Source organism: Carassius gibelio, chromosome B17 (genome assembly GCF_023724105.1).
Source record: "Carassius gibelio isolate Cgi1373 ecotype wild population from Czech Republic chromosome B17, carGib1.2-hapl.c, whole genome shotgun sequence".
Classification (NCBI taxonomy): Eukaryota; Metazoa; Chordata; class Actinopteri; order Cypriniformes; family Cyprinidae; genus Carassius; species Carassius gibelio.
The window spans coordinates 27,715,351-27,741,777 of record NC_068412.1 but is presented as its reverse complement, the minus strand read 5'-3'; the positions used below and the strand labels follow the sequence as shown (position 1 = coordinate 27,741,777).

At 37.4% G+C, this 26,427-nt stretch overlaps 1 protein-coding gene across 1 annotated transcript in view; it reads left to right on the top strand.

The window, feature by feature from the left end:
* LOC127976346 (gamma-2-syntrophin-like) overlaps positions 1-26,427 on the top strand; it is a 71,652-nt gene that overhangs the window by 30,855 nt on the left and 14,370 nt on the right. The window contains exons 9-14 of the mRNA XM_052580709.1: positions 6,376-6,503; positions 12,963-13,092; positions 14,507-14,545; positions 14,814-14,930; positions 17,612-17,683; positions 24,516-24,725. Coding sequence (XP_052436669.1) covers positions 6,376-6,503; positions 12,963-13,092; positions 14,507-14,545; positions 14,814-14,930; positions 17,612-17,683; positions 24,516-24,725 — 696 coding nt within the window. The remainder of the gene's footprint in view (positions 1-6,375; positions 6,504-12,962; positions 13,093-14,506; positions 14,546-14,813; positions 14,931-17,611; positions 17,684-24,515; positions 24,726-26,427) is intronic.

Here is a 26,427-nt window from a genome sequence, read left to right as displayed (position 1 = left end):
GTTGTTACTATGGTGTTGCTAGAATGTTGTGTGTTTGCAGGGTGTTACTATGGTGTTGCTAGAATGCTGTGGGTGTTTGCAGGTTGTTACTATGGTGTTGCTAGAATGCTGTGGGTGTTTGCAGGGTGTTACTATGGTGTTGCTAGAATGCTGTGGGTGTTTGCAGGGTGTTACTATGGTGTTTCTAGTATATTGTGTGTTTGCAGGGTGTTACTATGGTGTTGCTAGAATGCTGTGGGTGTTGTTATGGTGTTGCTAGAATGCTGTGGGTGTTTGCAGGGTGTTACTATGGTGTTGTTAGAATGCGGTGGGTGTTTGCAGGGTATTACTATGGTGTTGCTAGAATGTTGTGGGTGTTTGCAGGGTGTTACCATGGTGTTGCTAGAATGCTGTGGGTGTTTGCAGGGTATTACTATGGTGTTGTTAGAATGTTGTGGGTGTTTGAAGGGTGTTACTATGATGTTGCTAGAATGTTGTGTGTTCGCAGGGTGTTACTATGGTGTTGCTAGAATGTTGTGGGTGTTTGCAGGGTGTTACTATGGTGTTGCTAAAATGCTGTGGGTGTTTGCAGGGTGTTACTATGGTGTTGCTAGAATGTTGTGTGTTTGCAGGGTGTTACTATGGTGTTGCTAGAATGCTGTGGGTGTTTGCAGAGTGTTGCTATGGGGTTGCTAGAATGTTGCGTGTTTGCAGGGTGTTAATATGGTGTTGCTAGAATGTTATGTGTTTGCAGGGTGTTACTATGGTGTTGCTAGAATGTTGTGGGTGTTTGAAGGGTGTTACTATGGTGTTGCTAGAATGTTGTGGGTGTTTGAAGGGTGTTACTATGGTGTTGCTAGAATGTTGTGGGTGTTTGCAGGGTGTTACTATGGTGTTGCTAGAATGCTGTGGGTGTTTGCAGGGAGTTCCTATGGTGTTGCTAGAATGTTGTGGGTGTTTGCAGGGTGTTGCTATGGGGTTGCTAGAATGTTGTGTGTTTGCAGGGTGTTACTATGGTGTTGCTAGAATGTTGTGGGTGTTTGCAGGGTGTTGCTATGGGGTTGCTAGAATGTTGTGTGTTTGCAGGGTGTTACTATGGTGTTGCTAGAATGTTGTGGGTGTTTGCAGGGTGCTGCTATGGGGTTGCTAGAATGTTGTGTGTTTGCAGGGTGTTGCTATAGTGTTGCTAGAATGCTGTGGGTGTTTGCAGGTTGTTACTATGGTGTTGCTAGAATGTTGTGTGTTTGCAGGGTGTTACTATGGTGTTGCTAGAATGCTGTGGGTGTTTGCAGGGTGTTACTATGGTGTTTCTAGGATATTGTGTGTTTGCAGGGTGTTACTATGGTGTTGCTAGAATGCTGTGGGTGTTTGCAAGGTGTTGCTATGGTGTTGCTAGAATGCTGTGGGTGTTTGCAGGGTGTTACTATGGTGTTGTTAGAATGCGGTGGGTGTTTGCAGGGTATTACTATGGTGTCGCTAGAATGTTGTGGGTGTTTGCAGGGTGTTACCATGGTGTTGTTAGAATGCGGTGGGTGTTTGCAGGGTATTAATATGGTGTTGCTAGAATGTTGTGGGTGTTTGCAGGGTGTTACCATGGTGTTGCTAGAATGCTGTGGGTGTTTGCAGGGTATTACTATGGTGTTGTTAGAATGTTGTGGGTGTTTGAAGGGTGTTACTATGATGTTGCTAGAATGTTGTGTGTTCGCAGGGTGTTACTATGGTGTTGCTAGAATGCTGTGGGTGTTTGCTGGGTGTTACTATGGTGTTGCTAGAATGCTGTGGTTGTTTGCAGAGTGTTGCTATGGGGTTGCTAGAATGTTGCGTGTTTGCAGGGTGTTAATATGGTGTTGCTAGAATGTTATGTGTTTGGAGGGTGTTACTATGGTGTTGCTAGAATGCTGTGGGTGTTTGCAGGGTATTACTATGGTGTTGTTAGAATGTTGTGGGTGTTTGAAGGGTGTTACTATGATGTTGCTAGAATGTTGTGTGTTCGCAGGGTGTTTCTATGGTGTTGCTAGAATGCTGTGGGTGTTTGCTGGGTGTTACTATGGTGTTGCTAGAATGCTGTGGTTGTTTGCAGAGTGTTGCTATGGGGTTGCTAGAATGTTGCGTGTTTGCAGGGTGTTAATATGGTGTTGCTGGAATGTTATGTGTTTGGAGGATGTTACTATGGTGTTGATAGAATGTTGTGGGTGTTTGCAGGGTATTACTATGGGTTTGCTAGAATGTTGCGTGTTTGCAGGGTGTTAATATGGTGTTGCTGGAATGTTATGTGTTTGGAGGATGTTACTATGGTGTTGATAGAATGTTGTGGGTGTTTGCAGGGTATTACTATGGGTTTGCTAGAATGTTGTGTGTTTGCAGGGTGTTACCATGGTGTTGCTAGAATGTTGTGGGTGTTTGCAGGGTGTTACTATGGGTTTGCTAGAATGTTGTGTGTTTGCAGGGTGTTACCATGGTGTTGCTAGAATGTTGTGGGTGTTTGCAGGGTGTTACTATGGGTTTGCTAGAATGTTGTGTGTTTGCAGGGTGTTACCATGGTGTTGCTAGAATGTTGTGGGTGTTTGCAGGGTGTTGGTATAGGGTTGCTAGAAAGTTCTGAGTGTTTGTCAGGGCATTGTGATATTCTGATCTATACATATAGCTCAGTTTTCTTCTTCAGTGTAGGATTATACAGCGTTTCCTCAATATTTTAAACACACCTCTATCCCTGAGTTTAAGCATCACTAATAGTTATTTTTGCCTTAACACATAATATGTGATAATATAGTCTTTATAGTGTGTTCATATCAGCTCATTTATCAGTTCTGTGTAAAAGTAGAATTGTTTATTTTAATGATGTTCCTCTAGACGCATCATATTCCCACAAAAAAATGGGATGAATGTAGGAGCTCACAAGGTGTCTTTCCAGGAACAGTGTACACAGATACTTCATTGTTAAACATTGAATGGCAGCCACTGTGTCCAATTAGCGTAAACAGATGAATTATTTTCTTCAATTGACTCTCTCTGCCTTTGCCAGGCATGGAAATGTGCAAAAACACATGCGGCGCTCTCCTGACTGCTGAGTCGACAATATTTGTGCTTTTTCTCGAGTTCCTCAAATGAGTTTTTTCTAATCCTCTTGTAGTGTTTGAGCTCGTCGGCAGCAGGTGATTATAATTCTCGGAGCTTGTCGTCCCCTCCAGGCTGTTGTGACATTGAGCTGACTGACAGCGTTTCACTTTTTATCGGCCGACGGGCTGGTGCTTTAGCACTTTATTCATTTACATACTTGCCAATAATTAGCATAGCAGCTCTCTTTGCCAAATCTGGAGTTAGGGATGCCAAATAAAATTGGTATTTCGGTGCATACTTAATACTGAAATCATTAAAAATACACCAGTTTCTCTAGTAGTTTTGTTGTACTGACTCTAAATATTGGGAATGGTCAAAATACTGTCTTAATAATGTATTCATGTAATTCAAACCGGATTTATGTCCAAATATTGGATCTGGGCTTTCAGCCTAATAGACCCGCCTTCAGTTATTATGTTATTAATATTAATCCAACCACAATATTAAAAAAAATAAAGATAAAAACTGCTTAAACAAGCCTTAAAGATGGTTGGATATAAAGCTAAACCAGCTGAAACCAACTAAGACATACCTCTTTAGACTATTTACTTAAAAAGTGATTTATTTTCAAGATTTCTCTTTATTTCTCTTTACTCTTTATTTATTAATTATTTGAACAATATATATGTACATATATAAAGAAGATACTGTAAATGGACTCACTTCAAGGCAATATGGCATCTACACAGGCTGTTTTTATTAGAGAAATAGTGAAATGTCACCGCTGTATAGTGATGAAGCTCTCTGGAAGAGAAAGTGTAATGAAGAGCTGGTGTTTGGCTCCTCGTGAGAGACGCTCTGTGAGTCTGATCCGTCTTGACGTGTCGGCGATATTTCATTCAGTGTCATCTCTGGGCTCTTGCTTGCAGCTCAACATGAAAGTCAAATCAAGTTTAATTATCCAGCCTCAGTCCGAGTAAACAGCAGAGTGGAGAATACGACTAGAGAAACCTTCACGTGTAATTGGTGATGGCTTGAAAATCCAGCCACAAGTGAAAGAATCCAGTCAGAGATGAAATACGGAGGGAATTATGCTAAAAAGTTTCTGATACTGGAAAAATAACTCTGTATTTCTTGTTTTCCCATCTGCCATGTGAAATACAGTATGTTGTGTCCCTGCTATAGTGTAGTCTGTATTTATTTGAATATATTGTATTATTTGTTACATTTTTTATTTTAATTTTAGTTCAGTTTAATAATTCAGTTTTTTCATTTATTTATTTTTTCTTTTTTTAATATAGAGATCTATATATGTGTGTGTGTGTGTGTGTGTGTGTGTGTGTGTGTGTGTGTGTAAAATACTTTTTTTGTTTATTATGCTTTGTTTATGTCATTTAAGGAAAATCAGAAATTGCTTTGGAAACTAGCAGACATAAAATGTTTTAAGAACATATTTCAAGTTGCATTTTTACCTTTTCAGTTTTAGTTTCTGACTGGAATATAAACCCAAATGCTCTGAACATTGCATCTAGAAGCAAGGTCAGAAACGTCTCTAAAAAAATCTATATCCCCATCTTAAGCATCCCACAGCTACTGTGAAGCACCTGTACTGATGTGCTTTGCAGAAAAATATGATTTTCATCTGATACGAGGAGATTTATAAGCTTACGTACTTTGCTCTGACTATTTGCATCCGAGAGATTCATGCATGTCATGCATAATATTACGTTAATACTGATATGACTGATGGGATTTTGCATTTGAAGTGAGTAGAGCACAAATGTGATGCACACTAGGGGCTGTACAGTTTGAAGAATATAAACTCTAGAATTGATGAGCTGAATTTTAGGGGTTCCCAGCAGCGCTTGCAGCAGTCTGTAGAAGCCTGTCCCTGTCAGGGCCATAACCATCATAGACACTGAGGAAGAAGTTTCCCACAGTATTGAGAAATGGACAAACTTCCCCTCCAATGTTTGAAAGTCTTGCACTGATTTGCTGCACTTTGTTATGCAGTGCTCTGTTAGTTATACTGTAGGATGACAAGAAGAGTTAAAAGTCAGATCTTTTGGCTGATCTGCCTCAGCAGTCTAACAGCACTCATCAGTGTCAGAATGACTGAGACAGCCAATCAGATCAAAGAAGGCGGGGCTTACTGTCAGCATGATCTGTCTGTTTAACATTGAAAGAGAGTGAGATGAGATGGAAACAGTGAAACCTTTAATGTTTGATGCAAACTGCTCAACTTTTTTTTCTCTCAAATTCACATTATTTTAATGGAAATTAGGGTATTTTTTTACCTGATTCGTGTAATTAGAATTTTCGCCATTTTTTTTTTTTTTGCTAATAATTCAAAAAGATTACTTCACAGCTATATGGTTTCTGCCACCAGAAGAAAAGTAAACAAAAAAAATTAATTGCAATTTTTTTTATATAGATTTATTTTTTTTTTTATTGAAAATTCTGAATATATGTCACAAGTCTTTTTTTTTCACATTTCTGATATTTGGTGTAAATTCTGAGAAGAAAAGTTAACATTTTTGAGTTGAAATTGACGTTTATTCCACTGCAGAAAAATATTTTTTAAATAAATTGTTGTAGATACTCAGAATTTTAAGAAAAAAGTCACACTTGCAACAAAAAGTCAGAATTCAGAGTTTATGTCTTGCAATTCTGTTTATATCTCACAATTCTGAAATGTGAGATTTAACGAAAAATTCAGAGAAAAAAGTCAGAATTTTGAGGAAAAATATTTCTTCTGTTTATATCTTGCAATTCTGTTTTTCTTTGTTTCTGCTAGAGCAAAAAAAAAAAAATCTAAAGATATAGATAGATGGAAGGAAGGATGTATGGATGGAAAATTCACTATATATATATATATATATAAATTCAGAATTACGAGATGTAAACTCAAAATTGTGAGGACAAGGTTAAATATCTGAGATAAAAAAAATAGCAATTACATTTATTTATTTAGTTATTTATTTATCTTTAAATTTGTGGCTGAATAGTGCTTCCATTGCTTTTGAGAGCTAACTATGCATTTACAGTGTTCAAGCGTTCATCCGCTTTAGACTTGCATCATCTTTCTCCTTCATCTGTGAATATGCATGCAAAATGTCATGCATTTACGTGATGCAACTGTAATCCTCATTGATTTGTAAAATACAGCAGGATCAGGTTGAGCCGGAGTTATTATGAGACGGGGGCCGAGCGCTGAGGATGTCTTTGAATCGCAGGCCGTGGTTGTTAAGGAGCCGCTGGCGTCGTGATCAAAGGGCAGTAAAACGAGATGTTTCTGCTCCGGCCTCTGACTCTCTCCCTCTCATTTATTCTGTCCAGGCCCCGTCGTCGCCCTCCTCACCTTCGGCTAATGAACCAAAGTATGAGAAGCGCTGGCTGGATGCCGTCAGCCTCCCTCTGTTCATGGCTCGAATCTCTCGACGCAAAGCTGGAACCGACAAATTAAGGTACGGTAATCCGCCGTGATGCTGTAAGGTTTGCCCAGTGTTGGTTTTGCAAGCCTTTTTCATTTAGGTGAGAGGATGTTAAACCCAATATCTATGCAGCGTCATGCCGTGTCTGGAAAGGTCAGCGATGCAGCAGCCGCGGGTCGAGAAGAAGTGGCTCTAACTTTAGTCGACTGCCGTTGAATGATATCGCATCACATCGGCGGAGAAGAGATATATCAGTATCCACTTTAAATCTCAAAGCTTGTGATTGCAGCAGGTGGAATCAGATGCTTAATTAGGCAGAATGCATAATCTGAATATATTTCTATGTGTTTTGGGCTCGACTCCAGGAGGAGTTTCAGGTCTGACTCCTTTTTTTTAACCCTACTGCCTTCTGTCGTTTTATTAGTCCAGCTTCAGCTGGTGCTTCATTTGTTGCATTTGTTGTCAAATCTTTCCTGATTCTGATCAAGTAAAGGTCAGAATAAGGTCAGTAATATCTCCAGATGAACTCTTCCTGGACTGAAGCAGCTCAGCTTTACTTGATTCTACATCAATCATGTTTTAGAGTCTCAAATCTGATCCTCAGGATCTTTTGAGGAGCTTTACTTTCACTGTTCCTCAGCGGAGGAATGATCTTCACAAGCCTCCAGAACATCTCACATCTTCTGAGGAGCCTTCATTTCTTCAGCTCTCAGTCACTGACTTATCATATGTGTGAATCATTTCAATCTCATCTTACTAAGACGTATTATTAGAGATACAGAGTTACCACTGATATTTAGATCAGTTTATGTCAGTAGCTGCTGTGCTGTTATAAAGCTCTCATTGATTTACATTAAAAGCATCAGAATTTCATCACCTTTTGTCATACAACCAGTAAGTTTTTTCAAATTAAGCTGTTTTTCCTCCGTATTCTTACTATATCAGACTAATTCATAAAATCCTGATGGATCAAATATGATGCATAACATAAATACAAATGCATACTTTAAAAAAAAAAAAATAATATATATATATATATATATATATATATATATATATATATATATATATATATATATATATATATATATATAAAACATGCCACTAATGCATATCTTGCATGCCATAATTTTTTTTGTTGTTTTACTTTTGCATTTATATATATATATATATATATATATATATATATATATATATATATATATATATATAACAAAAGTATTGATTCTTATAAAATTTTTGTTTAATGTTTTATTATTGTTTTTATGCATTTTAATATAACATAATTTGATTCATCATCCCTCATTCAAGTTTGATATACCTCCAAATTGATTTTATCATTTTTTTTTTTATTCATTTATTATTATTATTTTTTGCATAATTATAAATTAATTTAAAATAATTGTAAATAAAAAATATGACAAATAATTATAAAATAATTCCTTTTTTTTTTACAGTTTAATGAATTTTAAAGTAACATAACTGGATATAATGCAGAAACATTTACTTTTAACCCACAGACCTCAATCAAGTGTATTAACAAGTTCAATAACGTGTTCAATAAACTGTTGTATTTAGAAAAAAGTATATGCTTTTTGATTATAATTTCACATGACAGGCTTTACAGAGTTAAATATGTTTTTCTTTTTCTCTCTTCAGTATATATTGATTTGTTTTTCTGTCCATCAGCTGCACTTTCTCTAGAACTTTTCACTGAAGTTGATATCTCCTGAGCGTCTGAATGCATTTTTAAACTTTTAACATCTAAGAGTCCATCTTTCATGAAGGATTGTCAGCTTTTCATCATTTTAATGCTCAGATTTCACATTCCCTGCGAATGTAAGACTCTCCCAAAAGCCGAAAGCATCTTCTCAGTCTCTCTCTATGTATGCGATGGCCGATGAAGACGCTCTCTCCAGACTAATCGTTTTTTTATTGTGTTCTGTGAGCTACAGTCTGCTGCTAGTTCAAGCAGAACATCACTTTCTCCAAGCAATTTATATCTGAAAAAGGCCAAGTGTCGAATGGACGCATCTCACACATGGTTGGCGTTAATTGAAATCATGCCATTTATTGAATTGCTTTACTGGAAAAGTTGCAAGCTGCTAAAGATGCCGTGTTTTGAGAGCAGTGCTTCTGTAATCTCACTTCAGTAATGGAGTTAGTCTTGCTCTCGCTTGATTTAATGCATTAGAAATGTGCATCTCACAGCCTTTTGGCCTCGGTAGCCCTTCATAAGCATAATCATCTGGGCCACAATGGAAAGGACTGCTCGAGCGTTACGCAGAATATGTTTTGACGTGATGGTGTTTCTGACAGCTATCATTAAATAGTCAGTCCGGCAAATCAGAGAGTAATTCATCTGCGGCACGCTCCGAACACACTCTGAAATTAAATGTCAAAGCCGCCCATTATAGACAATTGATGGAGGAGTGAGTGTGACAACCCTGTCTATCAACTCACGCATCTCATCCCTCACATTTATATTGATAGCTTTGCACATTAAAAACGAACGGAAATAAGCAGATTACAAAATCTGAATTGACAGACATGTTATAGGTCAGTCTTATGATAGCACTGAGAGATCTGTATGCAGTCGGGTTTTGTGCCCGGATTATTTTATTTTATTTTATTTTATTTTATTTTATTTCATTTTATTTTATTTTATTTTATTTTTATTTAACTTTGCTTTATTTTTATTTAATTTAATTTAATTTAAAATTAATTTAATTTTAATTTTAATTTTAATTTTAATTTTAATTTTAATTTTAATTTTAATTAATTTAATTGTATTTAATTTTATTTAATGTAATTTAAATTTTTAATTTTATTTAATTAATTTTTTTTAATTTAATTTAATTTAATTTAATTTTATTTTATTTTATTTTATTTTAATTAATTTTTATTTTAATTTAATTTAATTTAATTTAATTTAATTTAATTTAATTTAATTTAATTTAATTTAGTTTAATTTAATTAAATTTAATTGTATTTAATTGTATTTAATTGTATTTAATTTAATTTAATTTAATTTAATTTAATTTAATTTAATTTAATTTAATTTAATTTAATTATTTGTGTGTTTGTTTATTTATTTGAATCATCGTTTTCGGAATTTGAATGAGAATACAAAAAAACATACTTTTTTGTGCTTTACAGTCAAAATGAAAATAATTAATATTATTCTTAGTGGTAGTGTTTAAGTCATATATTTTACTCTCAGAAGATGATAATTTTTTTACATTTTTTATCATTGAAGTATGCTATTAAGAATTAGAGAGTAAGTGTAAATTTGATTATTTGTCATGAAAACAAAACAAAAAACAAAATGCTGTTTTTTATAATTATTTTTTATTTATTCTTTTCTTTATGCAAACTTTATTTTGATGTTCCTGCGAGATTCATATAAAGTCTTGTTTTGTGGCATTATTTTATCGTCATCTGGAAATATATACTGGGAAGACATTAATGTAATGCATGCACAAAACAACAACAGAAACATCCATCATCTTGCCTTTTCTTAAGAATCGATGTGAATCAAGTAGTACTGTAAGCCATCTGTGACAGAAAGCAATGATTCAATACTGTGCAAATTATGGCCACACTTGTCAATTTGTCTCTGTTCTTGCAATCTACAACATGTCTCTGATGTCTTATTCATCTCTTTATTAATAATAGAATAAATCTCGGTGGCCCTGAAGAGTTGATCAGGAATCGTTTCGTTCCTGACTCGTATCTTGCATCACGAGCTGCTTACTATCAGAGTTTATTTTATCACAGTGATAATAAAGGCTCTGCTTACAATAGAGCACTAGTGTATGAGGCTGCTCATTCTGGCCAATATGAACTTTATGCTGCCGCATGCTGCTTTTAGAAATAATTTGTCATTCAGTACACAATATACAGCAATAAATGTTAAGCTAGAAGTGTCCTATTGTTGTCAGATTCGTGACTGCGGCAATGATGACTAGTATTAATGCCTTTATTTTTATTTAGAATGTTTAATAATAGAATAATAGTAATAATAAATATGTAATGTGTGTGCAAATATAATCATTTATATTCATAAATAATGCATTTTATTTATTTACTTATTTTTATTTATTTATACATTTATTTTATGTATTTATTTAATTATTATTAATATTTATATTATAGTATTTTTATTTGCATTTTGTATAATGATGATGGTATTAATAACAACAACAATTATTATTGCTAATGTATTTTAATTATATATATATATATATATATATATATATATATATATATATATATATATATATATATATATATATATATATATATATATATATACAGTATTGTTCAAAATAATAGCAGTACAATGTGACTAACCAGAATAATCAAGGTTTTTAGTATATTTTTTATTGCTACGTGGCAAACAAGTTACCAGTAGGTTCAGTAGATTGTCAGAAAACAAACAAGACCCAGCATTCATGATATGCACGCTCTTAAGGCTGTGCAATTGGGCAATTAGTTGAAAGGGGTGTGTTCAAAAAAATAGCAGTGTCTACCTTTGACTGTACAAACTCAAAACTATTTTGTACAAACATTTTTTTTTTTCTGGGATTTAGCAATCCTGTGAATCACTAAACTAATATTTAGTTGTATGACCACAGTTTTTTAAAACTGCTTGACATCTGTGTGGCATGGAGTCAACCAACTTGTGGCACCTCTCAGCTGTTATTCCACTCCATGATTCTTTAACAACATTCCACAATTCATTCACATTTCTTGGTTTTGCTTCAGAAACAGCATTTTTGATATCACCCCACAAGTTCTCAATTGGATTAAGGTCTGGAGATTGGGCTGGCCACTCCATAACATTAATTTTGTTGGTTTGGAACCAAGACTTTGCCCGTTTACTAGTGTGTTTTGGGTCATTGTCTTGTTGAAACAACCATTTCAAGGGCATGTCCTCTTCAGCATAGGGCAACATGACCTCTTCAAGTATTTTAACATATGCAAACTGATCCATGATCCCTGGTATGCGATAAATAGGACCAACACCATAGTAGGAGAAACATGCCCATATCATGATGCTTGCACCTCCATGCTTCACTGTCTTCACTGTGTACTGTGGCTTGAATTCAGAGTTTGGGGGTCGTCTCACAAACTGCCTGTGGCCCTTGGACCCAAAAAGAACAATTTTACTCTCATCAGTCCACAAAATGTTCCTCCATTTCTCTTTAGGCCAGTTGATGTGTTCTTTGGCAAATTGTAACCTCTTCTGCACATGCCTTTTTTTTAACAGAGGGACTTTGCGGGGGATTCTTGAAAATAGATTAGCTTCACACAGACGTCTTCTAACTGTCACAGTACTTACAGGTAACTCCAGACTGTCTTTGATCATCCTGGAGGTGATCATTGGCTGAGCCTTTGCCATTCTGGTTATTCTTCTATCCATTTTGATGGTTGTCTTCCGTTTTCTTCCACGTCTCTCTGGTTTTGCTCTCCATTTTAAGGCATTGGAGATCATTTTAGCTGAACAGCCTATCATTTTTTGCACCTCTTTATAGGTTTTCCCCTCTCTAATCAACTTTTTAATCAAAGTACGCTGTTCTTCTGAACAATGTCTTGAACGACCCATTTTCCTCAGCTTTCAAATGCATGTTCAACAAGTGTTGGCTTCATCCTTAAATAGGGGCCACCTGATTCACACCTGTTTCTTCACAAAATTGATGACCTCAGTGATTGAATGCCACACTGCTATTTTTTTGAACACACCCCTTTCAACTAATTCAACTAATTGCCCAATTGCACAGCCTTAAGAGCGTGCATATCATGAATGCTGGGTCTCATTTGTTTTCTGAGAATCTACTGAACCTACTGGTAACTTGTTTGCCACGTAGCAATAAAAAAATATACGAAAAACCTTGATTATTCTGGTTAGTCACATTGTACTGCTATTATTTTGAACAATACTGTATATATATATATATATATATATATATATTATTGTTATTATTATTATTATTATTAGTGTATAACCGTTGTATAATAATAATAATAATAATAATAATAATATCATTAATAATAATAATAATTATTATTATTATTAATAATAACATATTAAAATATTAGTATTATTACTGTATTTAATTAATATTGCTTTTATATTATTTTTATAATATTTTTAGTCATGTATTATTTTTTATATATTATTATAATTACTATTAATTATTATTATTATTATTATTATTATTGTATATTTATTTTAATCATGATTATTATGATCCTTTTATTTAATAAATTATTTATAATGTATTATTACTATAATTTTTGCCTTTAATTTAATAATAATATTAATAATAATAATCATCATCATAATTTTTTAATCCAGGTTTTTTTTATGTATACAGATACAATCTTCATGCTGTAAGAAACAATGTGATTTGTGTTGAAGTTTGGTTTTCTAGAGTTGTGCTTTTATCAGTGGATTTAGTATTTAATATGTTTTTGTTCATCCAGATCGAACAGTTTTGAAGTCATTGCCTTAGATGGAGTTTGCACGCACGTTCTTCAGTTTTGCACTGCAGCAGAAAGCACAGACTGGCTTCAAGCAATATCAACCAATATCAACGATTTGACCCAGGAGAGCGTAAGTGACATGCATTATCTGCCGCGGCATTCGTGTGAGTGAAACCATGAGAGATCAGAGCAGATCCGGACGTCTGAGGCTATATGTACAGCACTGCAGCAAATGCAAGTTTTATGACTGCTTTCAGGCTGAAATATGAATATGCAACTGGAATTGTGCTGTGTTCAGAACTTCAGAATTGGATGATTTACACTTCACCATATTTTTATGGAGTTACTCTTGGTATAACCTTCTGGTAGCCGTTTTATATATAAAGTGTGAAAGTATTATATTGTGTATAACAATTGCATGTTCTTATGACTTATGCACATGCATGGCACTGTTTAAAGGTGAAACCATAAATAGCATGCATGCATTGTTATGAATAGAAATCATTAATTATTTATGAAAATATTCAGTGCATTGAGATGCATGTGATAAATCATTATACGTAAATCTTTACAATGCATGAAATGCATTGACATAAACTCGACTTGTCAGCTAATGAAAAGGGTCAGAACGTGTCAAACGACACTCAATCAATGTGTCAGTCGCTCTATTTATAGGTTATAGGTCAGCACAATAACAGATCCGCTTCCACCCGCACATACACTCAGCTGTTAATTAGACATTTAGCAATCAGCGTCCGTCCTCATAATTAGGTGACGTCAGCGCAGTAATTGCACGTAAAACAGGCAGCTGTGTGACAGCTTCAGAAAAAGCCCATTGGATCATCAGCGCATGCACTAATTAAAACAACGCTCAGGAAATGAGATCGTTAGGCGATATTCTTGGCAAGCGCAGAAGACTTATGAATCGAGTCCAAAGAGCACGAATCTGGAGAAGCTCAATAGACCTTCATGCTGCAGTTTTACTGAAAGAGGAGCATTATTAATAAGAGTTTTCAGAGTGAAACTATCCCTCATAAGGAGGAATCACATGACAAATATCTGGACATGTTCTGCCAATATTTAACAACTAAATGAAACGAATAAGCAATTAAATAGTCATTTTTAATCATTTGTGTTATTAGATTCATGTCAATGAAACAAATTTAAACCTTCCCTCTACTGCTTTATAGCATACTGTAATGCAATAAATAAATAAATAAATAATAATAATCTGTTAATAATAATAATAAGTGCTGTCAAATTAATAACCGCAATTAATTGCAAATCTTTAAAGTGCACAAAAGTGAACACGTTTAAAGTTTTTAATATTAATCATATTATAATAAAACGTATTGTTTTTAATTGTAAAGTGTTCTGCTAAAATAATACATACATAATACTTATGTTAATAATCATATCATTATTATAATATTTTTTTCTTTTTATAATTTACGTCTGTGAAGTGTACAAGAAAAAACAAAACAATTAAATTTAAATAAATATCGATACTTTAATTGATTTGTAAATGTTTTTGTTCCTTTCAGATAAAAACGGCGAATAAATACTGTTCTCCTGATGATCAGGTGGGTTATTTGTACAGTGACATATTCATCTAAATCATAAGACAGAAAGTAATATCCCTGTTATGCTCCCTCGTCATATTTCACCATTACAGTATGAGAGAGATTTCATAATCAGGAAAATAATACATCTCACAGTGATCGTGTCATGACCTCTGGCTCTCTGTTGCATTATGATTAATAATTCAGAGAGTAATTCAATCATATTTACGGCGGAGGAGAGTCTGAGCAGGCACAGAATGTTTTCTTGTGCTGGCTGTTTTCTCCTCAGGTCGTCCACATGGGCTGGGTGTGTGAACACCTGCAGGGCGGCGACGTCGAGCTCCTTCACAGCTGCAGGTTCCTGGCTCTGAGAGGATCTTCTCTCCTCGTCTTCAGGAGTCCTCCTGTAAGATCATGTGTTACAAACACACACACACACACACACACACACACACACACACACAGACAAACACACACACACACGCACGCACACATACAAACACACACACACACACGCAGACACACACACACACACACACACACACACACAGACACACACAGAAACACACACACACACAGACACACACACAGAAACACACACACACACAAGCAAACACAAACACAAACACAAACACACACACAAACAGACAGACTCACACATAAACAAACACACACACACACACACACACAAACACACACACACACACACAGACAGACACACAAACACACAAGACACACACAAACACACAAGACACACACAAACACACAAGACACACACACACACACAGACACACACAAACACACAAGACACACACAAACACACAAGACACACACAGAAACACACACACACACACAGACACACACAAACACACAAGACACACACACACACAGACACACACACAGAAACACACACACACACACACACACACACACAGACAGACAGACACACACAGACACACACAAACAGACAGACACACACACGCACGCACACACATACAAACACACACACACAGAGACACACACACACAAACAAACACACACACAGACACAGACACACACACACACACACACACACACACACACAGACACACACACACACACACAGAAACACACACACACAAACACACACAGACACACACACACAAGCAAACACACACACACACACACACACACACAAACACAAACACACACACAGAAACAGACAGACACACACAGACAAACACAAACAGACAGACACACACATAAACAAACACAGACACACACACACACACACACACACACACACATCAACAAACACACACACACACACACACACAAACGCACACACACACACACTCACACACACACACACACACACATCAACAAACACACACACACACACACACACACAAACGCACACACACACACACTCACACACAAACACACACACACACAAACAAACACACACACACACACACTCCGGAGAAATGGCATGCAATGCAATATTGCTGTATTATACGGTACATATAAACGGTGTAGCTTTGATTTTGGCATTGTTGGGGTATACATAACTACAGACATTTAATTGTCAATTAATTAAAACAATTCTGACCTTTTACTTTAGAAATGCAAATTGTACAGTTTTTCTCTTGCAATCGTGATTTGAACTTTTTTTTTTATTTTTTTATTCTGCATCTCTTAATTTTGACATAATAAAATCTGAATCCTGAGAAAAAAATAAAGTTACAATTACCAAACTTCTATAGAAATCTGACTGACCAATCCCTATATATATATATATATTTGAATCCTTCTGGAAAAGCCGTGGAAATTCTTTGATCAGTGTGGGAACCCTAAATAGCATGTGAAACACATTTCAGACACTAGTGCACTACATTACTGCAGAAATAAAATAGTGCATGTGTCTTCCCTCCTGTTGCAGACTGGCACAAACCTGAGACTCAGGACATCCATTCGTATTATATATAATCAATCTATTATTTTCTAATGGACTGTGGCGAGGAGAAGCCATTACCGCGGTGGCCTCGCACACATACGTTATTGGTGACAAATGTTTTATCTTTGCCATTAAGCCTGAAGACACAGTTTTCATCAGTTATGATATAAATACAGCCCTGCACTTTGTGTTGGCACTGTTTTGTGTGTTATTTCAGTGTCAGTACTTTCTAATGCAATTAGCTTGACTCCAGCGCCGTCCTCTACATGACTCGGTTAGGGCTGCGTTCATGTTATTGTAAGTGGTTTTGATAAATTTTGTGACCAAAATAACGCTGTGCTGATATTTCTCGCCATTTCATTAAATGTGCATTACTGCATTAATAAAGAGAGAAATCGAAGGAAACATAGCATTTAACATGCCTTAAAGCCTAGAGAGACATTCAGCAAATTCATTAGCATCTCATTATGTTTCAGATTTACGTCTGTGCTGCTTTAGAGAGAACAGACTGTTAAATAAGCCTTACGTCTCTGTAGGTCATGAAGAGGTAATTACTGCAAACTTTTTCATACGCATGAATTTTAATAGGAATTGCAGCGTATAATCTATTTCCGAGGGCAAAAAAAAATATATAACAAATGACTAGTTTTCAAAAACAGATGAGTGAAATAATGAATCAGTAGAATCTCTGCAATGCATTGTGTTGAAAGATTGGAGGGTTGCTCCTTATACATCACAATTGTGCTTTCTTAAAGGAGTAGTTCACCGAAAATTAACATTAGCTGAAAATGTGCTCACCCTCAGGTCATCCAAGATTAGAAATAGTTATCATATTTGAAGAAATGTAGCATTGCATCACTTGCTTAGTGATGGATGCTCTGCAGTGAATGGGTGCCGTCAGAACGAGAGTCCAAACAGCTGATAAAAACATCACAATAATCCACAAGTAATCCACAGCACTCCAGTCCATTGATTGACACAGACAGCATGCATTGATGAGACACTGATGCAATGCTACATTTCTCCAAATCTGATGAAGAAACAAACGCATCCTAATCTTGGATGGCCTGAGAGTGAGCATGTTTTGGGCCTGTATCCTCTCTAATCATGGATGTGTGACAGTGAGATTTCTTTCTGTGTTTTTGTATCAGATCTTGGCATCAGACTGGGCTCAAGCAGAGGCTAGTTTTCACCTCTGTGAGGTTCTCTTTAAGGTTCATAAGGTACGAACACACATGTTTGGCTTTTATCAGTCGATGCTGAGTGCTCTGTGTTTGTTTTGTTTGTCATTTAAAGTCAACATGAAATCAACACGCATGTTCCTAAATCATATTCCTACTCTTATCTTATCTTGATTCATCAGTGCACATTATCCTAAATAAATTAAATATTTGTTTTCATATTTTGTTGTAAAAAATAAATACATATTCAAATGTATTCATTTATTTATTTATATGAACAATTTTATTAAAAACATATGCATATATTAGACTATTTGATAATGTTCTCACCTTGACATATTTATTTATTTTATTTTATTTATTTATTTTGATGACCACGAATTTGTATTTAGCTACTCTGCCCCAACACAAAACAAATTTGGACTTGAATTTCTTTTTTGAAGAAATTAATACTTTTATTGAGCTAGGATGCATTAAATTCATTAAAAGTGACAGGATATAAATGTATAATGTTTCAAAAGTTGATTTATATTTCAAATAAATGCTCTTTTCTAACTTTCTAGTCATTAAAGATCCCATTTTAAAAAATGTATCGCAATTTATGCATATATATATATATATTCAACTGAACAACTGTTTTCAACATAAGTGTTTAATAATAATCAGAAATGTTTCTTGAGCAGCTAATTAGCATATTTTCATGATTTCTGAAGATCATGTGACACTGAAGACTGGAGTAATGATGCTGAAGATTCAACTGTGCATCACAAAAAATTAATTGTAGTTTTGCGGATATTTAAATAGAAAACAGCTGTTTTAAATTTTAATATTATTAACTGTTTTTTTGTATATATATTATTAAATGTATTTTTCAGTGCTTTAAGTGGGCCGGTACGCACTGGTATCAGTACCTCCACTTCCAAATATAGCTCTTGAGATTACCGCCACCTCTCCATGTGCCCAGAACGTGCTTTTAGCGTACCAGTACATTCATTTGGACATCTGTTTTAATAGAGGATTTAATCCTTTGCCTGCGCTGCATCTTTTCAGAGCTCCCTTCACAATGCACGCTTCTTAATTCTTCCTAGTTCGGAGTATGGAGCGTGAATCATTTGAACCAGTTCGGGAGTTCGGAGCGGCTTCGCGGATCATTTGAATCAATTCGAGAGTTCGGAGCGGATTCGCGAATCATTTGAGTCATTTGGGAGTTCGGTGTGGGATCGCGAATCATTTGAGTCAGTTTGGGAGTTCGGTGCGTGATCGCGAATCATTTGAGTCAGTTTGGGAGTTCGAAACGGGATCGCGAATCATTTGTATTATGTTGCCCACTCAGGACTATAGATAAACACTTTTATCTATTACATATAGAGCAACACGCACACGTTGTTTTCTTTGTTCAGTTCTTCTTCAACTACTTTATTCAATACAGACATCAACCAATAATAGAACACTGATGCCCCCTAATGGTTCAGTCTTTATATAACAACATTTAGCTGCATACATAACATTTCCTCCCCACTAAGATAGAATGCCATTAACATTAACATTCAACATTTTGTTTAAACAAAACAATATACTTTTCATGTATGACACTAAAGGTACAATTACCACTTTCTCTTGTACTTCCAACAACAAATTAGGAATATCTCAGTGGTTGTATAACTTATATGTTGAAAGAATATGTCTCTCACTCAAAACTATGCTTTAACCCTTTAACTAATTACTGCTCACTCATCACGGTAACGAGCTGGTGGTCTTTTGATCCTCACAGGATAACGTTTCACTGTCTCGGTTATCTGAGGATGTTCCGTTGATGGTGGTTCAGTGGACTGGTGTGTTTTTAATGTTTCTTGGATTTCTGGAACTTGAACATCCTTCTTTTCTAATAAAGGAGTATTTGAGTGCAGTGTGGTGCAACTATCACTAGGAGGTAGTAACACCTGTGGGCTTACAGTATGATTCACTGCAGTTTGCTGAGGCTCTGAATCTGGGCGTCTCAACATCTGGTCCACATGGCGTTTCCATACCCCTGGCAATCCCACATTCACCTTGTACGACACCGGTCCAGTCTTTTCTCTCACCACACCTTGTGCCCACTTTTCCTCCCCCTTTCTATAATCACGCACAAGAACTGACTCTCCTACCTCAAACTGTCTGTCTTTAGCGTGATGCTGGCGCCGTTGTTGTTGGGCATCCTGTGACCTGTGTACAGCTCCAGCCACACTTGGTTTTAAACAATCCAATCGAGAGCGCAGCCTGCGTCCAAGAAACAACATTGCCGGTGTTTCTTTCGTTGTTGCGTGAGGGGTGTTTCTGTATGTTAATAGGAACGCCTCAAGTCGCTGACGCACCTGTGCTGAGCCTTTTGATGCCTTCAAAGCATGTTTGAAAGTCTGCACGAATCGTTCGGCCAGGCCATTGGTGGCTGGATGGTATGGCGCTGAGCGGATGTGTTTGACTCCATTGTTTTTCAGGAATGTACTGAATTCTTCCGCACAGAACTGCGGTCCGTTGTCACTCACCAGGATGTGTGGAATGCCATAGCGACTAAACATTCCCCTGAGCACTTGAATGGTCATACAGGCAGTGGTGCTCTTCATGATATGCACCTCTGGCCACTTTGAATGTGCATCCACCACGACCAAGAACATATGTCCTTCAAATGGACCTGCAAAGTCCACATGTATCCTTTCCCAAGGACTGGAGGGCCACATCCAAGAGTGTAACGGTGCTAGTCCAGGCTCTTTTTGTACGCTCTGACAGGATTGGCAAGATTTGACCTGTAGTTCCAATTGAGTGTCTATACCGGGCCACCATACATAGCTGCGTGCCAGGCTTTTCATCCTCACTACACCTGGATGTGATGAATGGAGCTCTTCCAGAACTCGAGGGCGCAGTTTAGGTGGTACGATAACTCTCCCACCCCACATGAGGCATCCCTGTTGGGTTGTGAGCTCATGCCGGCGCTGCAGATAGGGTGACAGCTCTTCACCTGCATCCTTAGCAGCTGGAAAACGACCAGTTGAGACCATTTCTAGGACCTGAGCCAAGATAGGGTCAGTCAAGGTGTTTCCTTTGATCTCGGTGCTACTGACTGGTAAGTTTTCTAACTGAGATGTGTAAAATACCTCCACTGCGCCTTGCTTCTCTTTATGCGTGTAGGGGAGTGGCAGTCGTGACAGCCCATCGGCATTTGCATGTAAGGCACCTTTTCGGTATTGAATGGTGTAATCATGAGCTGCCAGGAGGAGCGCCCAACGCTGCATTCGAGCTGCAGCCATTGATGGTGTACTTTTCGATGGACTCAGGATGGAGGTCAACGGGCGATGGTCAGTGATTAGAACAAACTTGTTACCATAAAGGTACTGATGAAACTTTCGTATTCCAAAAACTATCGCTAGCGCCTCCTTCTCAATATGAGCATAGTTTTGTTCCGCTTTGCTGAGCGCTCGTGATGCATAGGCTATCGGTCTCTCCTCATTATCAGGCATGATGTGCGAGAGCACAGCGCCAACCCCGTAGGGCGAAGCATCACATGCGAGCTGGAGGGGCAGTTTAGGATTGTAGTGGGTCAATACTTCCTGTGAAACCAGTAAAGCTTTTGATGACTGGAACGCTGACTCACAGGCTGACGTCCACTGCCATTTCTTCCCTTTATTTAGCAGATCATTCAGTGGTTTCATGATAGTAGCTAAATCGGGAATGAAACGTCCATAATAGTTCAGCATTCCTAAGAACGAACGTAGCTGACTGACATCCCCAGGTGCAGGTGCTTCCACAATAGCACGTACCTTCTCTGGTGATTTGTGGAGTCCCTCTGCGTCAATGATATGCCCTAAGTATTCCACAGACTCCTGGAAAAACAGGCACTTCTCAGACTTGAGATGCAGACCGTGTTCCACTAGCCTGCCCAGGACTGCATCCAGAGTTTTTAGATGTGTCATTTCGTCTGGACCACTAATCAGTATGTCGTCCAGGTAGCAATGTGTATACGGCAGTCCGAGAAGCACTTGGTCCATAGCCTTTTGAAATAAGGCGGGTGATGAAGCTACCCCAAACGGTAAACGATTAAAACGGAATAACCCTTTTTGCGTCGAAATAGTCAGCAGCTCCCTAGACTTCTCTTCTACCTCCATCTGTAGATAAGCGTTTGATAAGTCTAGCTTACTAAAGCGTTGGCCTCCTGCTAGAGAGGCAAAAAGATCCTCAATGCGTGGAATCGGATACTTATCCACGCACAGAGATGGGTTGATGGTGATCTTGAAATCTCCACAGAGCCTTACTGTGCCATCCTTTTTGCTGACAGGCACCACGGGCGTGGCCCAATCACTGTGCTCCACGGGTGAGATCACTCCAAGTTCTGTCAGACGCTTTAGTTCAGCCTCGACTCGTGGTCGAAGAGCATATGGTACATTACGTGGTGGGCAAAACTTTGGAACACTGTCAGGTTTCATAGTCAATGTGGCCTTAATTCCCGTCATTGTGCCTAGATTATTAGAGAAAACAGCGGAGTGTCTCTTTAACACCGCCTCCAAGTTGTCTTTCTCTTTTTGCTCAATTGCATGCACAGTCTTTAAATCTTTCCAGTTCAGTTTAATTACTCTCAGCCACTCTCTGCCAAACAATGCGGGTGCATCCACTTTAACTACATACAAAGGCAAATCAGCACATTGCTTGTTTAACCTTACTTGCACTTTGATGACCCCTTCTGGTGCCAACGGCTCTCCAGTGTATGTCTTGAGCATTATATCAGTGGGTTGCAGTGGTAGCTGGCTCAGCGTGTTTTTATACTGTTCCCAAGGGATCAACGACACAGCAGCCCCTGTATCCAATTCCATCTCCATTTTCTTGCCATTTACAACAGGCAGCACTGAGATTCGTGAATATTTCCCTTTTTGTGACATGGCATAAAGTCCCAACTCACAGTCAGTGTCAGATTTATTTCCCTCACTTTCACTTTCATCGTCTCTTGTCTCAATGTGATAAATTCTCTTCTTTTTACTTTTTACACTGTGCTTACTTGTATTACTTTTCTGTTCAGGTTTTTCCCCTTTCTGTTTCCATTCTCGGTCACGACCGTTCTTTACTTTGCTTTTGCACATGCGCTTCGTGTGGCCTTTCCTCCCACACTGATGACAGTCACGATCCTTGTACCAGCAGTTTTCATCATTATGGTTCGTTTTCCCGCAACGCCAGCATTTTTGAGAAAACACCGCGTTCACTTTCAGGGAGCCACTTAACTGCTGCACGTCACGCGCGGCTGTTTCAGCCGATATCGCATAATCGACTGCTTTCTGGAACGTGAGATCTTTCTCAGTCAAAAGGCGCTTCTGTACAGTTTCACTTTTAAGTCCACACACAAATCTGTCCCTTAGTGCGTCTTCTAAGTAAGCACCAAACTCACAATGTTCTGAAAGTCCTTTCAATACCGCCACATATTGCGCCACCGTCTCTCCTTCTCCCTGGTTTCGCTTGTGAAAACGAAATCTCTCCGCAATTACAAGTGGCTTTGGAGCGAAATGAGCCTGCAACGCTCCCACAATATTGTCATAGTCCATCTCCCCAGGCTTTTCGGGAGCGACTAAACTACGAAGCAGTCCATAAGTTTTCGATCCGAGCACACTCAACAGTACCGGTACTTTTTTTGCGTCCCTGATCTCATTAGCCAAGACATAATGCTCAAAACGTTCAATGTACGTTGCCCACTGCTCACCGGACTCATCGAAGGGATCCATATGTCCAATTATTCCAGCCATGATGTGTCTGCTTCTAGTCTCTGTCACTGTAACGTTAGACTCTTCGGACGAAGACTGATCCATCAACTCTTTACAGCTATCCTAGCTCACTAGCTCTGTGCTGTTTTAGCGTGGTTGTTCTTTTATTATCCAAACTTGACCAACACCGGCATTTCTCTCACCGATGCAGTGAAAAGTCTTCCGGATTACAAAAACCTCGTCGCCAGTTTATATTATGTTGCCCACTCAGGACTATAGATAAACACTTTTATCTATTACATATAGAGCAACACGCACACGTTGTTTTCTTTGTTCAGTTCTTCTTCAACTACTTTATTCAATACAGACATCAACCAATAATAGAACACTGATGCCCCCTAATGGTTCAGTCTTTATATAACAACATTTAGCTGCATACATAACAATTTGAGTCATTTGGGAGTTCGAAGCGGGATCGCGAATCATTTGAGTCAGTTTGGGAGTTCGAAGCGGGATCGCAAGTCATTTGAGTCAGTTTGGGAGTTCGAAGCGGGATCGCGAATCATTTGAGTCAGTTTGGGAGTTCGAAGCGGGATCGCGAGTCATTTGAGTCAATTCTAGAGTTCGTAGCGGGTTCGCGAATCATTGAGTCAGTTTGGGGATCGCGGATCATTTGAGTCAGTTCGGGAGTTTGAATGCAGTAATGCAGTAGCTCTTTCTAAGGGTATTTTTTTCAAAATCCTTTTGCACATTGTATTTATGTTCAGTAGTTCTTTCTAGCTCAAGCAAATCCACAAACTAATAAAAGGATTAATTATTAAGGTTGCCTGTTGACTGCTGTAAATAAAAGCCCTTCAATATAGTTGTTGTTACCTCAAGGCGATGAGGGGAGTCATCAAGAAAACAAAACAGAAAATATATATATATTTTTTGGCTATAATAGAGTACCGGCACCTCTTTTGGGCCACTTAAAGCACTGGTATTTTTGATCAAATAAATGCAGCCTTGGTGAGCTGAAAAAAAAAAAAAAAAAAAAAAAAAAACCTTTACAAAATTCGTACTGACCCCAAACCTTTGAACAGTAGTGTATATTTATAGTTATAGTTATAGAAAGCTGACAAGCTTGGAACAGTCACTGTGTCTCTCTTGCTGTGGTCCAGCTGTGGATAGCTGAAGACTGCTGGATCCAGAGCAGGCTGTATCTGGGGCTCCAGCAGGACGGTGAGCTGCGGGACAGTGAACCCTTCTGCTTCAGTGTGCTGGTGGGTCACGGACAGAGCTTCTGCTACAGCGTGGAGCTGGGCTCAGAGCTGGTGCTGTGGGAGAAAGCCTTCCAGAGAGCCGTCTTCATGGAGGTGCAGAGAGTCCGGGTGAGCGCAAACCTACAAAACATCATTTGAGAAGGGCTTTTGTTGCTTTATGCTTTATACTGTATGTATACAGAGTATTTGATGATGTTCTCAGCTTAAAAATGTTGTTGTTGCTCTGCCAGTGTTTTTTTTTTTTTGTGTGAAAAGATTTCCAAATGGCATTTTATCATGTCCTTGAAGGGCATGTCATGAATAAGAAGGTCTGTGATGGATTTCATTGTGTGCAATGCTTACTACACTTTTTCAGTTTATATCTTATGTTTATATCTTATAAATTTAGACTTTTCTCCCTCAGAATTGCACTTTTATGTTTCACCTTTTAGTCTTTTTATCAAGAGTTTATATCTCACCATTTTTTCTTAGAATTGCAAGCTTATATGTTAGATATGTTAGATCAAGATTGTGAATCTCTATCTCAGATTGTTTTCTACTTTTTTCTTAGAATTGCATGTTTTTATCTTGCATTTTGGCTTTTTTTTTCACAGAATTTGGAGTTTATATCTCACTATTTTAAAAGTTTCTCAGCATTGTGTATTTATATCTTACATTTTAGATCTTTTTCAGATAATTGTGAGTTTATATCTCTTATTTGAAATTGCATATTTATATCTCACAATTCTAAGTTTTAATGAGGTTTTATTGCATTATTCTGATTACTATAATACAATAGTAAGTAAATTGTATTTAGTCAGCGTAGCTGACCAAAGTGCTGAACAGAGTTTAAAAAACAACAACAATAATAATAGAAATGGTTGACTGAGGAAGGCCCAAATACAAGGAGTTGCAATAATCTAAACGCGATGTGATGAAAGCATGAATGACCTTCTCCAAATCTTGAGGTTCCTGGGTTCCTGACCTGAGAAGAAACTGAGGGGAAATGATTGCCAAGTTCCTTAATAAGCCCGTTTCTCAATTTCGGGGGACCAAAAACAATAATTTCAGTTTTGGCTTCATTAATGTGGAGAAAGTTATTTTTTTACCATTTCTTGACATCATCAAGACAGTCCAACAACTGTTGAATGGAATCAGTAGCTTTCAATGGGATATACAACTGGGTATCATCAGCGTATAGATGAAATGAAACATTGTGCCCTAATGATATTCCTTAATGGAAGCATATATAAGTTAAAAAGGAGCGGGCCCAATATGGAACCCTGAGGGACACCACTAATAATAGGAACTGAAGAAGAGAAAAATTTGCACAATGATACAGAAAAAGACCTGTCTCCAAGATATGAAGTGAACCACTGTCAGTCAAATGGTCTAAAGGCCAAATAAGTACATCAGGATCACCTGTATCAAATGCAGCTGTAAGATCTAGTAGCTTTAAAACAGGCATTTTTACCAGCATCAACTGCAAGTAAAATATCATTCGATACCTTTAACAAAGCAGTCTGTGCTATGATGAGTAGTGAAGCCAGATTGGAAAGGTTCCAATAAATTTGCTGAATTTAAAAACAGGATCAATTGTGATCGCACAACTTTTTCTAACAACTTTAAAGAAACATGCTGAAAAATATAAAAGCATACCTGAGTAGTCAACGAATTCAAAGTCAGATCTGGGACCTGTAAAGTGAAGGATCACTTTGTCAGAAATTTTTTTTAAACTTTTCTCGCAAAGTTCAGCCGAGGGTTCCCCATGAAATTGGCAACTCGGATTAATTATTGAATTAATTGTGGTAAATAAAATCTTAGGCGTATG